This window comes from Hypanus sabinus, chromosome 15, assembly GCF_030144855.1.
Source record: "Hypanus sabinus isolate sHypSab1 chromosome 15, sHypSab1.hap1, whole genome shotgun sequence".
NCBI classification, from domain to species: Eukaryota; Metazoa; Chordata; class Chondrichthyes; order Myliobatiformes; family Dasyatidae; genus Hypanus; species Hypanus sabinus.
In genome coordinates, this window is record NC_082720.1 from 82483806 (window position 1) to 82508231 (window position 24426).

Below are 24426 nucleotides of genomic sequence, written 5' to 3' on the forward strand. Positions count from 1 at the left end.
TAGAGGTTTATAAAATTAAGAGGAACAGATAAGATGGATGGTCAGTCTTTTGTTTTCAGGGTACAGGAATTGAAATCTAGATGTACACAGGTTTGGGATGAGGAGTGAGCAGGGAACTTGACAGGTGAGTGTTTCTATGCAGAGTGGTGAGTATATGGAGCGAACTGTCCGAGATAGGTAACAGGTACATCAGTAGGTAAGTTTTAGAGGGATATGCATGCAAGTAGGACTAGCTTAGGAAGACATCTTTGTCAGTATGGAAAAGTTGGGCCCAGAGCCTATTTCCGTGCTGTGTAACTCCATGACTTCTATGAGTTAGTCAACCAATCAGTTAATTTAAAAATATAAATTATTGATATTGAACTATTCTACTATGGTTTAGTAGTGCAATTAATGATTACTTTTTTTAATAGCTGGACAACTCCACTGATAAAGTAACAGGGGTGCATTGTATTCCTTCTCCAGTAGGTAAAATGTCTCTAAGGATACCCATATTTTCTTATATATTCAATGGTCACCAGAGTTCATTAAGTACTCTTTTAATAATTTTCAAATGTGTGCAAATAAAACTTTGGTTAAATCTGTGTTTGTCAATTTTCAGAACAATTGCTGGAATTTATGCACCAGTTACCTGCTTTTGCCAACATGACCATGTTTGTCAGAAGGGAACTATGCTCAGTAATGATATTTGAAGTAGTGGAACATGCAGGAGCCATAATAATAGATGATGGGAAAGAGGTAAATAATGAACCAGGTTGTGTTTTTGTTTGCATTTATAATTCACTGAAGATTCACATATCAAATTATTTCCATTTTTAGTTAAAAGAACAAATTTATTTCAGTTTATTGATTTCCATTCCCAAGAAATTTTTCCTAATTTAATGGACTTCATTGGTTCAAAAAATGACTTGCTTGGAAAAATTCAAAGTAAATTTATTATCAAAGTTCATGTAAAATATTTATATACAACCCACTTGAGTGCCTAATTCTTCCAGAATATATAAGTTATTATTTACAACAATTGTGTTAAAGTGTGATTTATGCTCTCTATCCAAATGTTATGCGAATTCCTTTCTCTGTGTTGTTCAAAGTTTCTCCTGTACAGACCTCAACATGTTCAAATTCTGTTTTTTTTTCTTCTTTCAGCTGAATTGACAATATAATAAATTCAGAGTTAAAAACAGACAATAGGAAGCTAACCTTGGTACTAGGCAAACATCTGATGGTAGTTTTGCAAAGCAGAACACATTTTTTAAATTTCATGCATAATGCTTTTTCTGAGAGAAAACTAATTTTTTTTTCTCTCAGAATCTTTATCTAAAAGCTATGAGCTTCTATTCTTACTTTCTTGTATTGAGCCTTTCTTTCAAATCAATGTATTGAACTGACCGATCATAGTTGCTACAAGATGATGGAACAGGACTGTTGGAAAAGGTGCCACTCTAAATTATTCTATTGATTGTAATTCAATGTAATTCTGAATCACTGAATATGAATCTTCAGGCTCCTGTGCCTCCTTCCTGATCTCAGTAACAAGAAGAGGACCAGGATGCTCCAGTGTGATGTCTTTGACATTGTTTGAGCTTAAAAAAACACAAAATCTCCCTTAGTCAATTTTCCTAATCCACCAAGTACAAGGCAGTCAGCCAGCCATGCATCAAGCTGCAAGGTAGCACGTGACAGCATTTCAGAGATACCAGTCTCTGTCTGAGTATCTTATAATTCTGACTACTATTAGCAAAAATGCTGATATTGGGCCTCCATCTTTTAAGAATCAGATATCTTTAAATTATCAAGTTTTCTTCATATTTGTGCAAAATCTTGTTATAATAATTGTAACAAAAAATGTATGCAGTTAGAAACCGTTGTGATTTATTATGCAGTTTTAAATGCCTCTATTTACTTTTGAGGGAAAGACCTCTGAGTATTAGCAAAGCTAATTTTCTGTCAAATGAGAATGTTTTTGATATTAGTATTAAAAGCAGAATGCAGAAACCTTGCACTTGCCCTCCCCATTTGTCTGGTGTTTAATAGTTGAATGATTCATGGAATGCTTTTAAATTTTTTTTTTAAAACAGGCTAACTTTTATACATCTTAAAATAGCTGTTTTTCTTCAAAGTTTGTTTTGCTCTACTTACAGCTGGAGGCATGGTATGTTATTCTAAATGGCTCAGTGGAAATCATTGACTCCCATGCAAAAACTGAAACACTTTGCATGGGAAATAGTTTTGGCATTGCTCCTTCTTTGGAGAAACAATATATGAAAGGAGTTATTAAGACTAAAGCAGATGATTGTCAGGTAAGTACATGATTCGAAAGCAATTTAACAAGATAATTTTTAATTTAGCCACTCTTAGTGGGTTTATAATGATGATTGTTTCCTATGCATCTGACAAGAAAGCAAAATCTTGAATACAGCTGGGCTCTTCACATTGGTAAATTATGCATTTGGGCAATCAAAAGCTACAGTGTATGTCAGTTACCTGACTCAAAGTTGAGAACCTGCATGCAGTGTATTCTGATAGCTTCTGATTCATATTCCACTTAACCCTCTCAAAGGCAGCCAATTTTATCAGTGTGATTAACTTCTCAGAGTTCTAAGACAAAATAACTTTGAGGAGGACAGCCCTGGATTGGGAGGTGGCGTGGAAGAAAATTCACGGTACATCCAAATTTTATGATCACTAGATACAGTAGAAATATATTAAATGGCAGGATGAATATCAGTGCAAACACATGTCTTTATTCCTGGTATGACAGAGATCTGCTTTCTTGTTACATGTATTATCAGTATACTGTCAGAGCTCTTACATGAGTCATATATGCATTACAGCACAAAACAGGTCATTTAGCCCATCTGGTTCATGCTGACCTATTACTCTGCCTTGTCCTATCAACATGTGCCCAGACTATAGCCCTCCACACCCCATGCATCCATGTACCTATCCAAATTTCTCTTAAGTGATGAAATCAAACCTACGTTCATCACTTTTGCTGGGAGCTTGTTCCACAGTCTCTGAGTGAAGGTTCCACCCTCATATTCTCTTCAAATATTTCACTTTTCACCTTTAACCCTCACCTCTAGTTCTATTCTCACACAATTTCAGTGAAAAAAACCTGCTTGCATTTACCCTATTTATGTACCTCATAATTTTGTATACCTCTATCAAATCTCCTCTTCTTCTATGCTCTGGGGAATAAAGTCCTAATATATTCACCCTTCCCTTGTAACTAAAGTCCTCAAATCCTGGCAACATCCTTGTAAATTTTCTCTGTACTCTTTCAATCTTTTTGACATCTTTCCTGTAGGTGAGTGACCAAAACTGCTCATGGCCTCACTAGTGTCACTTGAGCCTCATTAGTGTCTTATACAACTGTAACATAATATCCCAATTACTGTATTCAGTATTTTGAGTTATGAAGGCCAATGTGTTAAAAGCTTTTTTTGCATCCCTATCTACCTGTGACACCACTTTCAAGGAATTATGGATCTGTATTCTTAGATCCCTTTGATCTACTGCATGCCTTAGTGCCCTACCACTCACCTTGGGTTGCCCTCCCAAAGTGAAACACCTCACACTTGTCTGCATTAAGTTCTATGTGGCATTCGTCAGCCCATTTTTGCAGCTGGTGCCGATTCCGCTGCAAGCTTTGATACTCTTCGCTGTCCAACAAACCCTCAGTCTTAGTGTCCAATGTCTAATCCAATTTACTACCTTATCTTCAATGTCAAGTTATTGAATCTTCTTGACCAACCTCCTCTATAGGGCTTTGTCACAGGCTTTGCTAAAGTCATGTAGGTAACATCTACTCTCCCGGCTTCTTTACCTTTCCTCAAAAAACTACAAGGTGGTTATCTATGACCTACCATGCACAAAGCTATGTTGACTATCCCTCATCAGCTTTTATACTCTTCACTGTCCAACACACCTTCAGTCTAATGTCTAATCCAATTTACTACCTTTTCTTAAACATCACAAGACAATTAGCTATCCTCCAATTTTCTGGCACCTCAACCAAGTTTTAAATATCTGTTAGAGTCCCTGCAATTACTGTACTAGTTAGTCTCCTACAGGGTTCACGGGAACTTTGTCAGGTCTTGGTGATTTGTCCTCCCTAATTTGCCTCAAGTTGTCTTCTCCAGCAGCCTTGCAGTTTTTCAGGCTTTTCAGGGCTTTTCGAATTTCTTGCTTGGTCTTTTCACCTATATTGATGTTGAGTGGGTCTCCAGGCTCCAGGTCAGGTGGGTTCTGTGTTGGTGGTCTATTCAATACTTCCTGGAAGTGTTCCTTCCATCTCGCCAGCTGATCTTCAACCAAAGTGAGCAGATGGCCTGTCTTGTCTCTTAACAGGTCTGTTGAAATTGCTTTTCTTCCCTCTCAAAAGCTTAGTTGTTGTGTAGAGTGCCTTGAGGTCCCCTTTACCAGCCGCTGTTTCTGCTTGCTCTGCTATTTCATTGAAGTATGACCTCTTGTCCTTTCTGAGCTGTTTCTTCACCTCCTTGGCCATCACGCTGTACCTGTTGGCTGCGATTTGTTTCTGTTGCCGGGTTCTGGCCTGATTCAACTCCTGTTTGAGCTTTCTCCTCTCCTCCACCTTCTGCCATGTCTTGTCCCTGATCCAAGGTTTACTCTTGACTGATGGTCTTCCCAGTACTTCATCGCAGGCTCCTACAGTGGCCTGCTTGAAGGTAATCCAGGCATGTTCCTCTGTTCTCTCATCTTGTTCCTCTATTTGAAGAGCCCCAAAGCGGTTTTGCAAGGTGATGTGGAAATCTTTCTTGTTCTCTTCCATCAATTCCGTCAACATTCCTGCAGAAGCATTGAAAGAGGGTGGAGAGGTTATGGTGGACCATTTGCATATACTGCTGAATTTGATATGGAGAACAGGAGAGAGCCCATCAGATTGGAAGAAGGGCCTCCTTGTGAAACTGCCAAAATCTGGAGGTCCATCACTGTGTGGCAAGTGGAGGGAGATCACCTTGTTGTCCATTCCTAGCTAAGTTCTCACCAGGGTCATCTTGGAGCGGATGAAAGACACCATTGACCAGAGTCTTAGAGATGAGCAGGCAGGGTTCAGGAAAGAGAGATCATGCATTGACCAGATAGCTACACTTAGAGTCATTGTGGAGCAGACAATAGAATGGCAAACTCCACTATATGTGTGTTTTATTGATCTTGAGAAAGCATTTGACAGCCTGGACAGAAAGTCAATGTTGGAGCATCTTACGACACTGGTATACCGGAAGAGATGGTGAATATCATCAAGCAGTTTTATGGTGGCTTCTCATGCAGGGTCATCCACGATGGGAGACTGTCCGAAGAGTTCCTGGTCACTACTGGAGTCAGACTGGGATGCCTGCGGTCGCCTCTACTTTTTCTTGTGGTACTCAACTGGGCTACAAGAACAGCCTATGCTGGCTCAGAGAGAGCCATCCAGTGGACGTTAACAGGGAAGTTGGAAGACCTGGCATTTGCAGATGATCTCGCTCTTCTCTCACACCGGCTTCAAGATATGCAGAAGAAAGTAGATTCCTTGGGAGAGACCTCACAGTGAGTAGGCCTTAAGATCAGTCAGGAGAAGACCAAAGTTCTACGCATTAATAACAAACAAGAGGAGCCATTACGGATTGAAGGACAAATAATTGAAGATGTAGACAAATTCACCTACCTCGGAAGCAAAATCAGTAAATCAGGAGGTATAGATGAGGACATCAGAGCAAGGATCGGAAAAGCCCAACATGCCTTCACAACTCTGCGACCTGTTTCGGCCATCTCTGTCAAGACTAAGCTTCGTATATTCAGCTCCAATGTGTAAGTCATCCTGCTATATGGATCCAAAATATGGAGAATCACTAACACCAGCTGCAACAAGATCCAGACCTTTCTCAACAAATGCCTCCGGCAGATCCTCCGCCTCAAGTGGTATGACAGAGTGTCAAACCTAGACCTATGGAAGAGAGCAAACCAAGAGCCCATTGTATTCCAAATAAGGAGGAGGAAGTGGAGATGGGTCAGCCACACCTTGAGGAAGAGCCAGTCGAATGTCACTCGACAATCACTCGAATGGAATCCACAAGGGAAGAGAAGAAGAGGTCGCCCAAAGCAAACCTGGAGGTGTAGGCTTTTGGATGAACTGAAAGCCGCCGGCCAAACTTGGGAGACTGCAAAAACATCTGCTAGAGATCGCAGGAAGTGGAGGACTTTTGTTGAGGCCCTATGCTCCATAAGGAGCGAAAACGATTAAAGAGTTAGCCTCAAGACAGTAAATGCCTCCTCGTTTGTAATCTGTATAGTGTCCATGACCTCTTGTCTCACTTTATGGACACTGTGTGTCTCCCGAGTAAACTCAAATGCAAGAAATCCATTTAAGATCTCCCCCATCTTGTTCAGCTCTATGCATAGATGACCACTCCGACCTTCCAAAGGACCAATTTTGTTCCTTGCTATCCTTTTGCACTTAATATGTCTGCAGAAGCCTTTGGGATTCTCCTTCACCTTGTCTGCTAGAGAAGCCTCATACATTGTTTTAGCCATCATGATTTCATTCTTAAGTGTTTTCTAACATTTTGTATACTCAAGTACCTCATATTCTCCTTTCTGCCTATACCTGCTATGCACCTTCTTTATGTTAAACAGAGATTCAATATCTCTTGAAAGCCTAGATTCTCTATAACTGTATTCTTTGCTTTTTATTCTGACAGGAACATAAAAACTCTATACTCTCAGAATCTTACTTTTGAAGACTTCCCACTTATCAAGTACACATTTGCCAGCGAGCAACCTGTCCTAATCCACACTTATAAAATTCTTTCTTATACCATCAAAATTGGCCTTTTTCCAATTTAGAATCTCAACCTAAGTACCAAACCTAACCCTCTCCATAATTACCTTGAAAATTATTGCATTCTGGTCGTGAGCTGCAAAGTGTTCCCGTACACAATCTTCTGTCACCTGCTCTGTGCAGCCCCTAATAGGAGATATAATACTGCAGTCTTTCCAGTTGGGACACCTATGTACTTATTAAGGAAACTTTCCTGTGCACATTTGACAAACTCTATCCCATCCAGCCTTTTTACAGTATGGAAGTCTGAGTGAATGTGTGGAAAGTATTATCACAACCTTGTGTTTCTTGCAATAGTTTGCAACCTCTCTACAAATTAGCTCCACTAAATCCCAAGGACTTTTGGCTGGTTTATAATCCCTTTCTTATTCCTCAGTTCCACCTGTGTAGCCTCAGCAGATGAGCCCTTTCATCTGTCCGATCTGAGCACTGCCGTGACATTTTCCCTAAGTAGTAATGCCCTCTCTCCCCCTTTAATCCCTCCAGCCCTATTTCTAAAACAGCAGGACTCCAGAACACTGAGCTGTCAATCCTGCTTCTCCTACAACCAAGCCTCACTAACGGCTACAGTGTCATAATTCCAACTGCTGATCCATGCGCTAAGCTCATCTGTCTTTCTTACAGTTCTCCTTTCATTGAAGAATACACAACTCAGAACGTTAGTCCCACTATGCTCAATCTTTCTATTTCCAACTCCCAGTGCAGCACTATCAGACCTTCCCACAGGGGTATTAGTCCCCATCCAGTTCAGGTGCAGCCATCCCTTTTCTACAGGTCCCACCTTTCCCTGGAAGAGAGCCTAATGATCCAAAGATCTGAAACCCTCTCTCCTGCACTATCTCCTTAATCTGTGTGATCTGTGTGTAATTTTCCCTATTCTTGCCTCAGAAGCAATGGGCTTGGGTGGCAATCCTGAGATCACAACCCTGGAGGTCCTGTCCTGTAACTTTGCACCTAACTCCCTGATCTCATTTTGCAGGACCTCATCACCCTTCTGACCCAAGTCAATGGTACCGACGTGAAGCACAATCTCTGGCTGCTCACTCTCCCACTTAAAAATGCTGTGGACTTGATCTGAGATGTCCCTGACCTTGGCATCCTAGAGGCAACATATGATCCAGGAATCTCATTCTCTTCCAAAGAACTGCTGTCTGTTCCCCTAACCAATGAATTCCTAATCACCACAGCTCGCCTCTTCTTTCCCTTCCCTCCTGAGCCACAGAGCCAAACTCAGTGCCAGAGTGCTGTAACATTCTTTCTGCTAAAGTCCCTCCCCAGCAGTATTTAAAGCGGAATGCCTGTTTAGGGGAATAGCCACAAGAGCTTGCTATCCCCTTTCCCCTTCCCCCTTTCTGATAGTCACCTGTGTCCTGCACCTTGGGTTTAAATACTTCACTCTATCTCCTGTCCATCAACCCCTTACCCCCACAAATGATCCAGGGCTCGCACAGTTCCTCCACCAGTTCTTTAAAATTCCTGAAAGAAATTGCAGCTCAGTGCACTTCTTGCAGGTGTGGTCATTAGAGACACTGGATGTCTAAGTGCCTTCCCACATCTTGCAAGAGGAGCATTCAACTATCCTGCTTGGCAACCCCCACTGCTCTAACTGTGGAATAAGAAAGAAAGAAAAATTGAACAAAATATATCCTTCTACAAACTCCACCTCTAAGAAGTCAAAGCCTTCAACTCCTCACTCTAATGCTGGCCCGCTTCCACAATGGCAGCTCCACTTAAACCTAGCTGCTTTTTATTGGCCCTTGGCAAGTGCTTAATTATACAGTCTAATGTCTCCAGGGGAACTGAGGCATGCAAAATGTCCTGACTCTCCCCATACGCTTCCTTTGAACTCTCTTTCCCGCTACAAATTCCAACGTCTCCAAGGGAACTCTGGTGCACAGAACGTCCTGACTGCGCCTGCTTGCATCTTTTGAAATCTCCCTCCCACTTGACGATCCAGTGTACCCCTTTCTCTCACTTTTCCCTTTGCCTGTAATCATCAAGAAAGGATCAAGATGAAGATAGATTCTTTATCAATACTAGTAATATGGCACTGCCCACTTCATATTTCATTTTGTCCTTTATTAAGAAACCAGCAAAGATGAACAATTTAAAGCAAAGTAGCAAAATACATGTTGCAATTAGTGAAGTTAGCAATCAACAAAAAATATCATACCCCAGTTACCTCCAGCTCTCAACAAAATTAAACCAAACTAAGACAAAGTGTGAATATGTAACTATACTCATTTGCTTCTACCACACCCCAACCCACGTGACAAATTAGTCATAATAAATACACAAGACAAAATACAATGCAGACAGAAAGCGAATACCTGGCTCCTACAAATAGAATGCATTACATTCTTCTGTTTTCCATTCATTTTTAGCATTTAGTTTTGTAAGATGCAGTTCTGAAATTTAGTAGTAAAATGTATGTTTTCAGAACCTTTCATTTTGGAATAGTTGCATAGACCAGTGTCATTGGGGTTTCATAATGCTTTTCGTAAATAATTTTACAACATTGTGAGTTGTGTTTGTTTTGTTGCGAGATCTGAAAGAGTTATTTAAGTATACACTAATGTACTGGCATCTTGATCCAATTTATTCATGTTTCATCAGTCACCAGAGTGAAACAGTCTGATAGTTGCTTCCATCTGTGTTCTGTTGTGCCATTTTAATATTTGGGAAAGGAGTGCTGATTTTCCAGTAGTGTCATTAAATATTGAATTGTATGAAATGTGAGCATATGTGGAATAGTTTTTCTTCCAGTGCAAAACTTGGTATGTTTAAAGTTATATACATTAAACATTTGCTAATTATTACCAAGGGTTGATTAACAAAATAACTTCAATATGTTTTATTTTTGTTTCTCTTGTACCAGTTTGTAAGTGTAGCTCAACAGGATTATTGCCGAATTCTGAACCAAGTAGAGAAAAATACTCACAAGGTGGAGGAGGAAGGAGAGATAGTAATGGTGAAAGAGCACAGAGAGCTGGATCGTACTGGAACCAGGAAAGGACACATAGTTATAAAGGTAAATGAGAGATTAATTTGCAATTGAAGCATTAAAGAGGGATATTTCATATTTATTTCTAGTCATTACAACTCTTGGATAAAGCCTTGGCTGCAATGTGGTCCTATTCTAGGACCTTGTGACTAAATTTGCATTTTGACACACAATATATTCTTGTATATACACCATAATACAGATTTAGTATGACAAGTGGTGTCAGATTAGGCTTGAAATATATTTTCACAGTAGATAAAAACTATCAAAAAACTAGTATACATCTTACAAATGCCCTGTTTAAATATTTATTTTGTTTCACTCTAATGTTTGACTTTAGTAAACACACTTTTTTGTGAAGCTATTTGAAAGCTTCTCTCTCTAATTAGAGCTTCAATTGTAATCTCATTTCCTTTCCACACTGCTGAGTGTTAGATTATTTCATCTCTAAAGCACTTTGCAATTTTTGATATATTAATGGCAGCAAAGCAGAAGATTTTATTGAATGGACAGATAGTATTTTTAGAATGTACTATTGTCTGACCCTTTAAACTGCTGAAGTTTCATTGATAATGTGTTGGTTTTAGTTAATGAAGTGGTTTATTTTGTTCCTCCTGTTATTTTGATTTATTTATGTAGCGCAAACGACTTGATCTAGAAAATTTTTGCTATTTTCCATGGAATTCTCTATTTCAAGAGTTCTTAAACTCTTCTAGATCAAAACCTAATGGGAAGGCAGAGAAGGGGCAAGTAAGAGAAGGAGCTAGAAAGACTAGGACCTCGGAGGTAGTAGGAGGTTGGTGAACGAAGAGGGTGGGTTGCTGGCACAGTTTCCTGCGGTATCAGCCTTTTGTTATGTGTGGAGCTAGGAGGCAGCAGCATCAATGTGGCTCTTATACCCCTGAGATTCCCAGTCAAATTTTCATCTTGGAACTATACGACTGCAAATCTTTAAAAAGGCAAAAGACTTTCATAACTCTCCACTTTGACACTAGCTGGAAAGATGATTGGTTTGTGACACATTGATGAGAACCACTAATCAATTTTGCTTGTGTAGCTGGGGCATTATTAACCAAACATAGGAGGCCTGTTCATGGGTCTCTACAGATGTTGCATTTAGATTGTAAGTTCAGAGTTTCTGATTTCTTCTTAAGAAATAGAACCCTTGCTGTTATGACGAACATGTAAATATCATTCTCAGAAGTACCAACTATGTTATTTCCTTTTAGAATAATGTGGCAATGATATGCAGTCTTAATGATTTTAGTAACTGCATTCTTCCACTGCCATGTGATACAGGTTTTAATTTGGGTATTTTTGGATATATACAATCATAAATTTGCATGTAGCTCAAGCTGAAATGCCTTTGAATTCAGTTTAATATTTGTTCTTTTCAAAACAAGATACAGTATGTTGCATTTGTACAGTACTTTTCAAATTTTAAAGGCAGAATATATTTTTTTTAAATTTCACTCTTGGGATAGGGTTTACAAGGCGAGCATTGATTGTTCTTAAATCATAAAGTGCATTGGCTGGCCAGTGAAGTGCTCATGAAGTTGAGTAATCGCTGTTGTCAGTCGATGTTCAGAAATGTGCTGCCAATAGCAATAAAAGGTGGTCAAACATTGACCAAGATATCAATAAAAATTATTATTTCTTTGAATTTGAATAGGACCATGTCGTCTTTTATGTCTTTCTGACCAATGTACATTTAATATCTGATTTGAGAGATGGTAACTCAAGTAGTGCAGCAATCCCTCGGTACTATAATGAAAGCCACTCTCAGATTACGCATTACCCTCTAATGTGAGGTTTAAATCATAGAGGTGAGTCAGAAGTAAGTGGACTGTCACTGGACTGTGGATGACATTGTGCTTCCACATTTGATCTGTTTGATGGTTGAATCATGGAAGTACAGATAAGAGACTGGTGGTCATTTGACCCATAATTAAACAAAAGCAATCTACTTGATTTACTTTCCAGCTTTCATTCTACAGGTAACAGTATTCACATGCACGTTAGATATTTTAAAAAATGCTTAAGTTTTTTGGATGTCTTTTCCCTTCTGGTATTGAGGTCCAGTCCTCCAAAAACTGAATATTCCTCTTTCTACCATGATCATAAACCAATTATGTTCAATCTATGTTTTAAATTTGTTATTTTTTTTAGTTTATGGTTGACCTATAGTCAAAATGATTTACAATGTTATAATGTTGCAGCTCCATTGAAACACTGTTCATTGATGGCAGTTTGAAATTTATACAAAGGTTGACTTGCATTTCTCAGGGACTTTGGACAACCTTGACCATGCCATCTGCTGTAACCAGAAAAGAACAGTGTTTGTATAATCTGATGTACTTTTAACAATTCTGAGAAACCAAGAAGGAAAGTCAAATGATTTCAAACAAGTTTGTGGCAAAAGCAAGATCTCAATGCAAATAGTGCTATTCGTGGCTGAGGCTTACCCCACAATTCTTTCATTTAAAAACATATTAGTTTCTGATGAAGAGGCTAAAAGCATGTTCTCCTGGCCATATTGTTGCACTAAACTTACAGCCTTACTGAGTGGCATAACTGAGGTTTGAGCGTTCATTTAACAGAATTAAAATATATCATTACCTCACATGTTAGTTGAACTTTTGGTTAATGCTTCAAATGGAGATTTTTCTGAAAGGGTGAAAAGTTTAAAGTTAAGGGAAATGGAAAATATGACAGTTGAAATAGTTTTATTAACATTGTATTAATCTTCCAGGGAACACCAGATAGACTTATTCGACACTTAGTTGAAGAACATTCCATTGTAGATCCCACGTACATAGAGGATTTCCTGTTGACATGCAGAACGTTTCTGTCAAGTCCCATGGAAGTTGGAGAGAGATTACTCGAATGGTTTAATGTTGATAGCCTTAGGGATAAGGTCAGTCTGAACACTTAAGTAATTTGTAGTAAATGGAAAAATAGAATTAATTTTTAAAGAATGTTCTTTTTAGTCTGTGTATATAACTTGTTGTATACTAGTTCTCGATAATAAAAATGATGCTGCAGTCACTGAATCTCAGCCTGAAACCTCGACGATTTATTCCCCTCTACAGATGCTGCATGACTTGCTGATTTCCTCCAGAATTTTGTGTGTGTTGCTCAAGATTTCCAGCACCTGCAGAACCTGTGTGTGTGTGTGTGTGTGTGTGTGTGTGGAGTTTATTTCAATTTATTAGCATGTTTAATCTTAATTCTGTGCTCTGCTTTTCACCAATTCTTTTCAAAACAAACAATTCTTTTGTAGGTCACACGAGTTGTGCTGTTATGGGTGAATAATCATTTCAATGATTTTGAAGGAGATCCTGCCATGACCAATTTTTTAGAAGAATTTGAAAACAAGTTAGAAACAGCGGTAAGCAATATAGGCAATTGATGATTATGAATGGGGAATAGTTCCAAGTAAGCATCTCCTGTGCCAACAGTTATTTCACAGTTCTTAAGTAATATTGTTCCCAAATACAGGCACTTTAGTTGTGCTATTTATACTGAAATAAACTGTTAAAGTAATTTTTGATCAGTTCCAGCAAGATTACTGTCTTTTAAGGTTACCAGTTATCAATTCTGTTTGTTATTTATTACATGTCAGAATCAGGTTTATTATCACCGGCATGTATCATGGAATTTGTTAACTTAGCAGCAGCAGTTTGATGCAATACATAATATAGAAGAAAAAAACCCAAAATAAAATGATAACAATAAATAAATAAGTAAATCAATTATGGAATACGTATATTGAATAAAAAAATTGTGCAAAAACAGAAATAATATATATTAATAAAGTGAGGTAGTGTCCAAAGACTCAATGTCCATTTAGGAATGGAGTGGTAGAGGGGTTCCTGAATCGCTGAGCGTGTGCCTTCAGGCTTCTGTACCTTCTACCTGATGGTAACAATAAGAAAAGGGCATGCCCTGGGTGCTGGAGGTCCTTAATAATGGATGCTACCTTTCTGAGACACCACTCCTTGAAGGTGCCCTGGGTACTTTGTAGGTTAGTACCCAAAATGGAGCCGACTAGATTTACAACCCTCTGCAGCTTCTTTTGGTCCTGTGCATTAGACCCCTCCCCCCCACCCCCACACCAGACCTAATGCAGCCTGTCAGAATGCTCTCCATGGTACATCTGTGGAAGTTTTTTGAGTGTTATTTGTTGACATACCAAATCTCTTCACCAGGTTAGACCCTCAGAGATCTTGACACCCAGGAATTTGAAACTGCTCATTCTTTCCACTTCTGATCCCTCTATGAGGCTTGGTATGTGTTCCTTCGCCTTACCCTTCCGGAAGTCCACAATCAGGTCTTTCTTCTTACTGATATTGAGTGCCGGGTTGTTGTAGTCGCAGAGTCATGGGTATATAGAGAATAGAGCATTGGATGAAGCACACATCCCTGAGGTGCACCAGTGCTGATCGTCAATGAGGAGGAGATGTTGTCGCCATTCCACACAGATTGTGGTCTTCTGGTTAAGAAGTCGAGGATCCAATTGCAGAGGGAGGTTCAGAGGCCCAGGTTCTGCAACTTCTTAAACAGGATTGTGGGAATGATGGTATTCAATGCTGAGCTATGGTCAATGAACAGCATCCTGACATAGGTGTTTGTGTTATCCAGGTGGTCTAAAGCCATGTGGAGAGCCAGTGAGATTGCATCTGCCGTTGACCTATTGTGGCGATAGGCAAATAGGCAAATTCTGGGTCCCTGCTCAGGCAGGAGTTCTGTCTGGTCATGACCAACCTCTCAGAGCCTTTAATCACTGTTGATGTGAGTGCTACCAGGCGATAGTCATGAAGGCAGCCCACATTAGTCGTCTTGGACAACTGGCATAATTGTTGCCTTTTTGACGCAAGTGGGAATTTTCACCTGTAGCAGTGAAAGGTTGAAAATGTCCTTGAATGCTCCTGCCAGTTGGTTGGCACAGGTTTTCAGAGCCTTAGCAGGTACTTCATCAGGACCTTCCACCTTGTGAGGATTCACTCTTCAAACTGTAATTGATTATTTCTAATGGGATAATTGAAGTAAGCTAGTTTCCTCATATAATTCACCCTGCATTAATTTTTAGCTTAATATTTTTTCTTCTTTTTTGTCTCTGTAGCTAGTGAACTTGACTGACATACATTTATAAAAATTAAGTGATATAAACACAATAAAAACACCACACACGTCAATTGTTTACCCAAGATCATTATAAAGTATTCATAGCGACAAGTTTACATATGTGAAGTGAAATGTAAGATTTGGTATTTTAATTTTCAGAAAATGAAAGGACATCTCAGATTGCTGAATATTGCTTGTGCTGCTAAGGCCAAATGGAGGCAGATAACTTTGCTAAAACCTTCCAGGGAGTCCCCATTATACTTTAATCTACTTGGTGGCAGCGAGAGAGGATTCGGCATCTTTGTGGAAAGCGTAGAGCCTGGTAGTAAAGCTGCTGAGGCTGGACTTAAACGAGGTGACCAGGTAAAAACCACAGTATTTGAAAATATAGCTATTTGTAGCAGTAAAACCATTTGAATTCTGAGTTTTTGTTTAAAAAAATGTATTTAATTATTGGACAAAGAGACTAAAAATACTCCCCCTTATTTAAGCTGAATATTCTAGTTTGTGTTTACCATTCCATTTGTTCAATTCTATAAATAAATTGTGCATAGTCTCAAGTGGCTGCTGAAACACTTGTTTATTTGGATTCCTATTTGATTAAAGATGAACTGTGAGTATTTCTTTGGAATGTCAGAGCAATAACATAAAACTGACTTAATGTGTACAGGAAATTCAACTTCTGCTTCAATCTTTGCCCCAAACCAAGTATTTTGCATCTGATTTTGAAGCTGCTTGCAGATAGCACATTTAATTTGCATTGCTGTGAAACTTCTTTAATGCAACATTTCATGAGATATTCCACCTTTCCTTGGTCTCCCTCGTCACAACAAACTTTACAGTGTACTTGCTCTAATCCATTAAAGTGATTTGATCTTAATCCAGGTAATTATTGAGCAAGAGGGAGAGTCTGGGTAAGAGTGTTTTATAAGTGTGAGAGAGAGAGAGAGAGAGAGCGAGCACAGGAAGAGAGTGATACAATGGAATATACACTCAGTGTCCACTTTAATAGATACCCCAGTACACCAGCACACTTATGCAAATATCTAACCAGCTAATTATGTAGCAGCAACAACATGTCAAGCCTTGAAATGGATGGATTACAGCAGCAAAAGACCACACTGTGTTCCACTCCTGTACCTAATGAAGTGGTCATTAGGTAGCTCACTAACATTTAAAATCCAATTTTACTTGAAGTACATCAGTGGATGTTAGTTGTTGGAATTAGGTTAATAACTGCAATGGCTATAATGCCAACAGATGAAAACCTGTAGGAATGGAAAATGCATTGATTCCTGTGGTGTATTTTTAAAACAACTGATAAATTGTTTTCAGATTATGGAAGTCAATGGACAGAACTTTGAAAATATCCAATACACAAAAGCTCAAGAAATTCTGAGAAATAACACTCATCTGTCCATCACAGTAAAAACCAACATATTTGGTGAGTATATTTAGATTCAAGATGCCAGTGAGAATTGTTAAATACATGGTTTCAGGCCTTATGTTATCAAGTTGGAGTACTCCTGTTGGTATTTAATTCTTTATTATTAGTCCTGCACATAAAACAATATCAAGGGTATCCCAAAGAGCTATGATGTCAAAATGTGAAATAGTATATTTAAAATATAATCACTGTTTTAACCTAGTGCTCGCATTTTCCCTTTAGATTCATAAAGTTATGCATTGAAGCTTTACCTTTGAAGCTCTAGCTTAAAATTAAAGCTGGCATTTCAGTTCAATAATAAGAATGTAGCATTAATGAGAGAAATACTTCATTTGGAGAAGATGTTAAACTGAGGTCCTATTTATTAACATAGAATCAATATAAAATATCCCACAGCTGCTACCAAAAAATCTCAATGTCTTGGCCAACTTTCATCTTTTAACTGAGAATTTTTTTTTAATCATTCTACTATTACTGTTTTTTTGACTTTTGCCTTCCAGTTTTTAAGGAACTCTTAAGCAGGTTGATGCAGGAGAAAAAGAATGGAGTTCCTCACATTCCTAAAATTGCTGAGAAAAAGGGGAATCGTTACTCACATCCAGATTTGCACAGAGATTTAGAACAGATGTTCCCTTCAGATAAAAGTAACAAGAAGATGAAAGCCAACACAGTGTCAGGCAGTCGAAACAAAATCAGAAAAATACTTGACAAGACACGCTTCAGCATCTTGCCACCAAAGCCATTCAGGTAAGTGAAATGTTTCAATGTAATGAAATTTTGATTGACAAATGCCCTGTTCTCTTTATGGTATATAATGCAGAGCAACCAGGAAAAAGGAGCAAAGCACCAATTAACTAAAACACAGATAAATAATGGTTAGCGCTAAATTTCCATGGAAGGATAAAATAACATTATTTCATTGTATCTTTCTTTCCATAAAATTCCCAGAGCTAGTTACTATGACATGGTTCAATTTGATTCACTTGGCAAAGCATGAGGTTGGGATCTGAATGGCTCAATCATTTGCACTCCAGAGAACACATACTATGTAATACAATTTGAAGCAACTTAGGCTATCAATTATTTGTGTGAAACCTGGGGAATATCATTGGATATGTGCAGTATTTGTTAAGTTTTTAGTCGAAAGTTGTTTCCATGAGAATAACTTGTATATAAGCATCATTACTTAAATAAGTTTGATAGTTCAATGGCTGTTGGGCCAAGGTATTTAGATGCTTTCAGCCTGAATAGCAGTTTCTGTTATTTTTCTGGGGGGAGGCTGAAGAATGTCATACAAAATGATGAGCGTGGAGACTGTGCACAGCATATTTAAAATACAGAATTTGGATTCACACTTTCTAAGCTGGCAGCCTGAGTAATAAACTTCTAGGAATATTTTACTTAATTTCTCTTTTAAAGGCTTTGTAATTTTACACAAGAAATGTAAGTTTGAAAAGTGATGATAGTTGAGACCAAACAACAAGAACTTACCAAGTGCAGTTTAAGAGAATTGTGATTGGCTTAACATGTACAAATCTCATTAAAACATAGAAAGTTATTAAATGGCTTTGACATGGTGGGTGTGGAAGTGATGTTCGTATGATAGGTATCTTTACAAGCTGGATTCATTATCTGAAAATAAGGATTTGCCAGTCAGGGTAAATAAAAAGAAATTCCAGTACTGAGCAGGCTGTGAATTTGAATTTACCACCCAAGACTGTGGTGGAGGCTCAAGCATTGTGAAGTATATTGAAGGTAAAAATCAATTTGATCTTTAGATATGAAGGAAATCAAGGAATAATAGTAGAAAAAAGTAGCACTCAAATGAAAGATCAGCCATAGTGTTATTTAGTGGGCACTTGGAACAAAATAGCCTTCTCTGACTCTTAATTCTTATATTCTTAAATGCTGACAAATGGAACAATGTTAAAACCAGAGGCACCTGGGTTAGTAGAAGTAGAAGATTGAAATCCTGGGCTGCACATCAACCTAGAAGCCCATAGAAATGGGTGGCAAGTGATGATTTTAGATTTTGGAACTCTGTAGAATCTGAGGTCATGCCAGATTGAATGGCAGGATTTATGTATCAACTTTTTTTCACATTAATTTGCCAGTTACAGCCAGCCATATTGAAAGCAACTGTTGATTGGGAGGTCTGAAGTGCCATTAGGAATTTGGGAGCAGAACACAATTAGAAAGGCTGGAGCAGGGGCTGACTGCTGGCCAGATGAAAGAGTATGTTCCAGAGCCAGGTGAGAGTATGGGAAGCCAGAGGGAAGATCAGAGCTTGAATTTGAATGGTGAAGCCAGAGAGACTGGAAGCTTCATGCAGTAGATTAGAGGAGTTGGACAGGTCAGAAGTGTTGGATGGGGAAATGCATAATCCTTATCAGAGGTTGCTGACATGGGTAAATAAGCATGGTAGGCAGAGTACAGCATGCTAATATGACTGGAGCCATTAATGCTGCTGGGGATTGATCGATAAAGATAATCTGTTTTGTTGCATCTTGTTAGAAGGAACAGTAGTTAACATTTTCTGTGGCTGAATGTTCACACATTTCAATTTCTGTTATGTAATAACAATAACATGAGCTTTATTCACAGAAATCTGAAATTTAAAATATCAGTAATTTTATTTGGGATTACTTGTTCATTGATAATGGCCGTTTCTGCTTTCGGATTAATCTAGGTAATCCATAGGGTGTATCAGCAGATGGATGCAGTAGTATTCTGAGAAGTTACAATACCCTGTAGGATAAGTTTCAAATCTTAAATGAAGCATCAGGTAAATAAACAGAATGGGGTAGTACATCTTAATATCCCATGTTCTCACCCACTTTGAAGTATTTTCATGAAATGCTTCCATGCATATGCTCTCAAAATTGAATCATTGATCTGAGGGTTAGGGTTAGGGTGATCTAAAATTTGGAAAAATATTCCTGGGACCTCAAAATGCAATAAAAAGACGAATACTTCTGTTTTCCAAAGTTCACCATTGCAATACCACTGGTGTGACAGGACGAAATTTCTGAAACGTGATCTCTGCTTTTCAAGTTCGTTGAATGAGATCATGGGTATGAATGCAAAGCTCATTCTTCAAGTTCATTTGAATCAGAATCAGGTTTAACCAGCATATGTCATGAAATTTGTTGCTTTTATGGAAGCAGTATACTGTAATGTACCCCACCTTTCTGAGGCATCGTTCCTTGATACTACGCAGATAGAGCTAAGTGTACAACTCTCTGCAGTTTATTTTTATCCTGTGCAGTAGCTACCTCCCATACCAGACGGTGATGCAGCCAGTTAGATTGCTCTCCACCGTCCATCTGTTGAAATTTGTGAGTGTCTTTGGTGACATGATAAAATGAGTCTAAGTCGGCATGGTTTCTGTGAAGGGAAATAATCCCTGACAAATCTGTTTGAGTTCTTCGAGGAAGTAACAAGCAGGGTGGACAAAAGAGAGGCAGTGGATGTCATTTACTTGGATTTTCAGAAGGCATTTGGTAAGATGCCACACATGAGGCTAACAAGATAAAATCCTATGGAGTTACAGGAAAGATACTGGCATGGATAGCGGAATGGCTAACCAGCAAGTGGGAATAAAGGGGGCCTTTCCTGTTTGGCTGCCAGTGCTAATACTGTTCCTCAGGGGTCAGTACTGGGACCACTGCTTTTCACATTGTTTGCCACTGACTTACATAATGGAATTGATGGCGTTGTGACTAAGTTTGCGAATAATACGAAGATAGGTGGAGCAGTAGGTAGTGCTAAGGAAGTAATGCGATTGCAGCAGGACTTGGACAAATTGGAAGAATGGGCAAAAAAACTGGCAGATGGAATACAGGATTGGGAAATGTATGACAATACATTTTGGTAAAAGGAGCAATAGTGCAGAAATGGGAAGAAAGTTCAAAGCTCAGAGGTGCAGAAGGACTTAGAAGTCTTCGTGCAAGACTGCCTGAAGGTTAGTTTACAGGTTGAGCCTGTGGTAAAGAAGGGAAATGCAATGTTGGCATTTATTTCTAGGAGAATAGAATATGAAAGAAAGGAAATAATGCTGAGCCTTTATAAAACATTAGTCAAGCCACACTTGGAGTATTGTCAACAGTTTTGGGCTCCATATCTCAGAAAGGATGTGTTGTCATTGGAGAGAGTCGAGGGAGGTTCGCAAGGATGATTCCAGGAATGAAGGGGTTAACATATGAGAAGTGTTTGGCAGTTTTACCTGTACTCGCTGGAGCTTAGAAGAATGTGAGGGGGTGGGGTTCTCATTGAAACCTTTCAAGTGTTGAAAGGACTAGTTCAGGGGTCAGCAACCTTTACCACTGAAAGAGCCACTTGGACCCGTTTCCCACAGAAAAGAAAACACTGGGAGCCACAAAACCCGCTTGACATTTAAAATGAAATAACACTGCATACAACGTTTTATTTTTTCTTTATGCTATGTATAAACAAACTATAATGTGTTGCATTTATGAAATTGATGAACTCCTGCAGAGAAAATGAAATTACATTTCTGCATGCAACAAAAACATTTTGAACTCCGAAAAAAAGACGTTGGGTTGAAGGTTACTTTTAAGTAAAATACTCAACGTCTATTTGAGTCCTTCTTGTATTTATGAAAAACGCCAAACTTAAATTTGCCGCCAGCAGCAAACCAAAAATAACGTCAGCCAGCTGTCAACCTGAAAAATAAAAGGACTATTTCACTGAACAATGAAAACATATGAATATACGTAAAATAATAGGCAATTAAAATATTTATCATACTTGTTCAGGTTGACTCACACCTGACAATGCAGTCGTATTTAGTAGGGATGGATCGATGCTTAGGGGAGTGACCGGGAAGGATAATGTGTTTTTTTCCTCTCTGAACTCACAGAAGCGTTTCCCAAACGATGTTTGCATTGCGATGATTGCAGAATGTAAATACTCCGAATTTATCATGTCGTGACCTTGTTTGAACTCTCTCAAATTGGGGAAGTGAGACAATGTGCCTTTCTGTAAATCTCTGGCAAGCAACGTCAACTTGCGCTCGAATGCCAAAACATCCTCCAACATGTGCAGGGCTGTACGTCCTTACCCCGTTGAAGAGCTGTGTTCAGCGTGTTCAGGTGCGCTGTCATGTCTACCATGAAGTGTAGCTTTTCCAGCCACTCTGGCTGTTCCAGCTCAGGAAAGTTGAGCCCTTTGCTGCCCAGGAAAGTTTTCACTTCTTCCAGACACGCGACAAAGCGTTTCAGCACCTCCCCTTTGGACAGCCACTGGACTTTGTTGTGCAGCAGGAGATCAGAATATGCGCTTTCCAGCTCGTCCAGTAACAAACGGAATTGACGGTGATTTAAACTTTTTGCCATTATTTTATTGACAATCTGAATGACAACATCCATTACTTCTGTGCATTCCGGAGGAAATGTTTGAGCGCACAGTGCACAGTGAAAAGTCAGCAGCTTTCTGTCCAGCGACTTCTGCAGTAAAGCCACAAATCCCTTGTGCGTTCCCGTCATATTCGGTGCCCCATCAGTAGCTACTGACACCAGATGGGTGGTCTTTATTCCTTTGGCTCTTAAACAATTCAAGACAGCCTCACAGATGTCCTCCCCCCGTGTTTGGTCTTTTAGAGGTATCAACTCAATCAGTTCTTCCTGTGGCCCGGCAGAGTTTACATACCGGCAGAACAACGCTATTTGTTCAATATCACCTTTGTCTTTAGACTCGTCACAGGCAATCGAGTAGGCCACAGCTGAATTGATGTCTTTAATTTGCTGTCTTGTGATGTCTTCTGCCATTTTTATGGTTCTGTCTTTGACAGTCTTTGCAGAGAGGGGCATATCCCTGATTTTCTGCACAATTTCACTCTTGTTTTTAAAGTCCGTGAATAGATGTTCTGAAATCTTAATGAAAGATTCTTTTATATATTCACCATCTGTAAACTGCTTCCCGTGCCTGACTATTTCCTGAGCGGCAATATAACTGGCGTATGTCGTTGATTTTCCAGACTTCATCCATTTCTGGAAATGATTTTTGCTCAGATCAACCTTCCGCATCAGTTCCGAAACGGCTTTTTTTCTCTCATCTCCATCCGGATATTTTTGAGCAAAGGCTGCGTGTTTATTCTGGAAATGCCTTGCGACATTTGACTTTTTGTTGTTTGCTAGTTTCTCATTGCATATTAAGCATACCGGTAAACCAGTCTCGTCAACAGTGAAAGCAAATGAATCTGTCCACGTATCATTAAACGTTCTGTTTTCTTCAGTCACTTTTCTTTTTTTAGAATTCTCCATAGTTGGCTTACCTTGGATCGAAAAATTAAAGAAATCGCGCACTGGCGGGTGTCAGGTATTGGCAGTGGTGACGTATATTAATAGCGATAAAAACACGTTGTAGCGGTGTGCTCACGCAGTCAGTAAATTGCAGTCGAATAACTTTATTCGAACTAAACAGTCTTGCTTTTAAGCCTCCCTCAACCCAGCCCCCATGGACGCAGATGCTGCAAAAGACGCGTACTCACAAACCCCCGTAGGCTATCTCCCTTAGCCGGAATGCTGGCTAATTGTGAGCCGTTTCGGATGTGCCAGGAAATGTGTCGCCACACTTAGATTGTACAAGATCACCATAATCTTCAAATTTAGAATTACATTTCAAAAGCTAACAAACTAACATAAAATACATTTTAATTAAATACTGACCAATTATTTCCCAAAGCCACAGGGAGCCGCAGCACAGAGGTGAAAGAGCCACAAATGGCTCGGGAGCCGCAGGTTGCCGACCCCCGGACTAGTTAGTGTTGATGTGGAGAGGGTGTTTCCTATGGTGAGGATATCCAGAACTAGAGGGCACAGCCTCAGAATTAAGGGGTGACCTTTTAGAACAGAGGTAAGGAGAATTTATTTTAGCCAGAGATTAGGAAATCTGTGGAATGCTGTGCTACAGACTGCAGTGAAGTCGAAGTCCATGAGCCTGTGGCTATATTTAAGGTGGAAGTTGATCGTTTCCTGATCCATCAGGGCAACAAAGAACATGGTGAGAAGACAGGTGTATGGGTTGAGTGGGATCAAGGATCAGCCACGATGGAATGGTGGAGCAGACTCTGTGGGCGGAATGGCCTAATTCTGCTCCTATCTCTTATGGTCTTATGAACGTACCAAATCTCCTCAGACTCCTATTGCAGCTGCATCGATATATTAGGTTCCAGATAGATACTTAGTGATATTGAAACCCAGGACCTTGAAATTGCTCACTCTTTCTCCTTCTAATCCTTCTGAGGACTGGTGTGTGTTCCCATGTCTCACCATTTCTGAAGTCCATAATCAGTTCTTTGGTCTTACTGACATTGAGTGCAGGGTTGTTGCTGTGACACCACTCAAGTAGTGATACATCTTCCTCCTGTACATCCTCTCATCACCATTTGAAATTCTGCCAACAATGAACATGAGAAAATGTGCAGATGCTGAAGATCCAAGCAACACACACAAAATGCTAAAGGAACTCAGCAGGCCAGACAGTATCTATGGCAAAAAGCACAGGCAACATTTCGGGCTAGTCCTGAAATAGATGCTGACTGACCTGCTGAGTTCCTCCAGCATTTTGTGTGTTTCTGCCAACAATTGCATCTTCAGCAAATTTATAGGTGGCATTTGAACTCTGCCTAGCCACACAGGCAGAGGTGTAGGGGCAGTAGAGCAGTGGGCGAGCACAGATCCCTGAGGTGCGCCAGTGTTGATTGTCAGCAAGGTAGAGATGGTCTTCTGTTAGGATGGCAAAGACAACTTAAGAATATTTAAATGCTATAACTCTACATGTTTAGAAGTTTAAGGCATCCACACGTGTTCACTGATATCAAGCACTCCACCAAGCATTGATTTGTTTCATTATAACATCTTGTAAAAGATCTCCTGGATTTTCATGGTTGTCCTGCAGATGGTCAATTGTAATGAGAGTTCTATTTTACTTTTTGTTATCAAAAACAATTTACTTACCGCCATTACATCACTTGCTTTTAGT

At 39.3% G+C, this 24426-nt stretch overlaps 1 protein-coding gene across 9 annotated transcripts in view; it reads left to right on the forward strand.

Moving 5' to 3' along the window:
• LOC132405637 (rap guanine nucleotide exchange factor 6-like) overlaps positions 1-24426 on the forward strand; it is a 407378-nt gene that overhangs the window by 306446 nt on the left and 76506 nt on the right. For all 9 annotated transcript variants that reach the window (XM_059990611.1, XM_059990602.1, XM_059990605.1 and 6 more), the window contains 8 exons: positions 602-738; positions 2142-2300; positions 9723-9875; positions 12601-12765; positions 13132-13239; positions 15135-15338; positions 16311-16419; positions 16923-17169. In XM_059990611.1, coding sequence (XP_059846594.1) covers positions 602-738; positions 2142-2300; positions 9723-9875; positions 12601-12765; positions 13132-13239; positions 15135-15338; positions 16311-16419; positions 16923-17169 — 1282 coding nt within the window. The remainder of the gene's footprint in view (positions 1-601; positions 739-2141; positions 2301-9722; positions 9876-12600; positions 12766-13131; positions 13240-15134; positions 15339-16310; positions 16420-16922; positions 17170-24426) is intronic.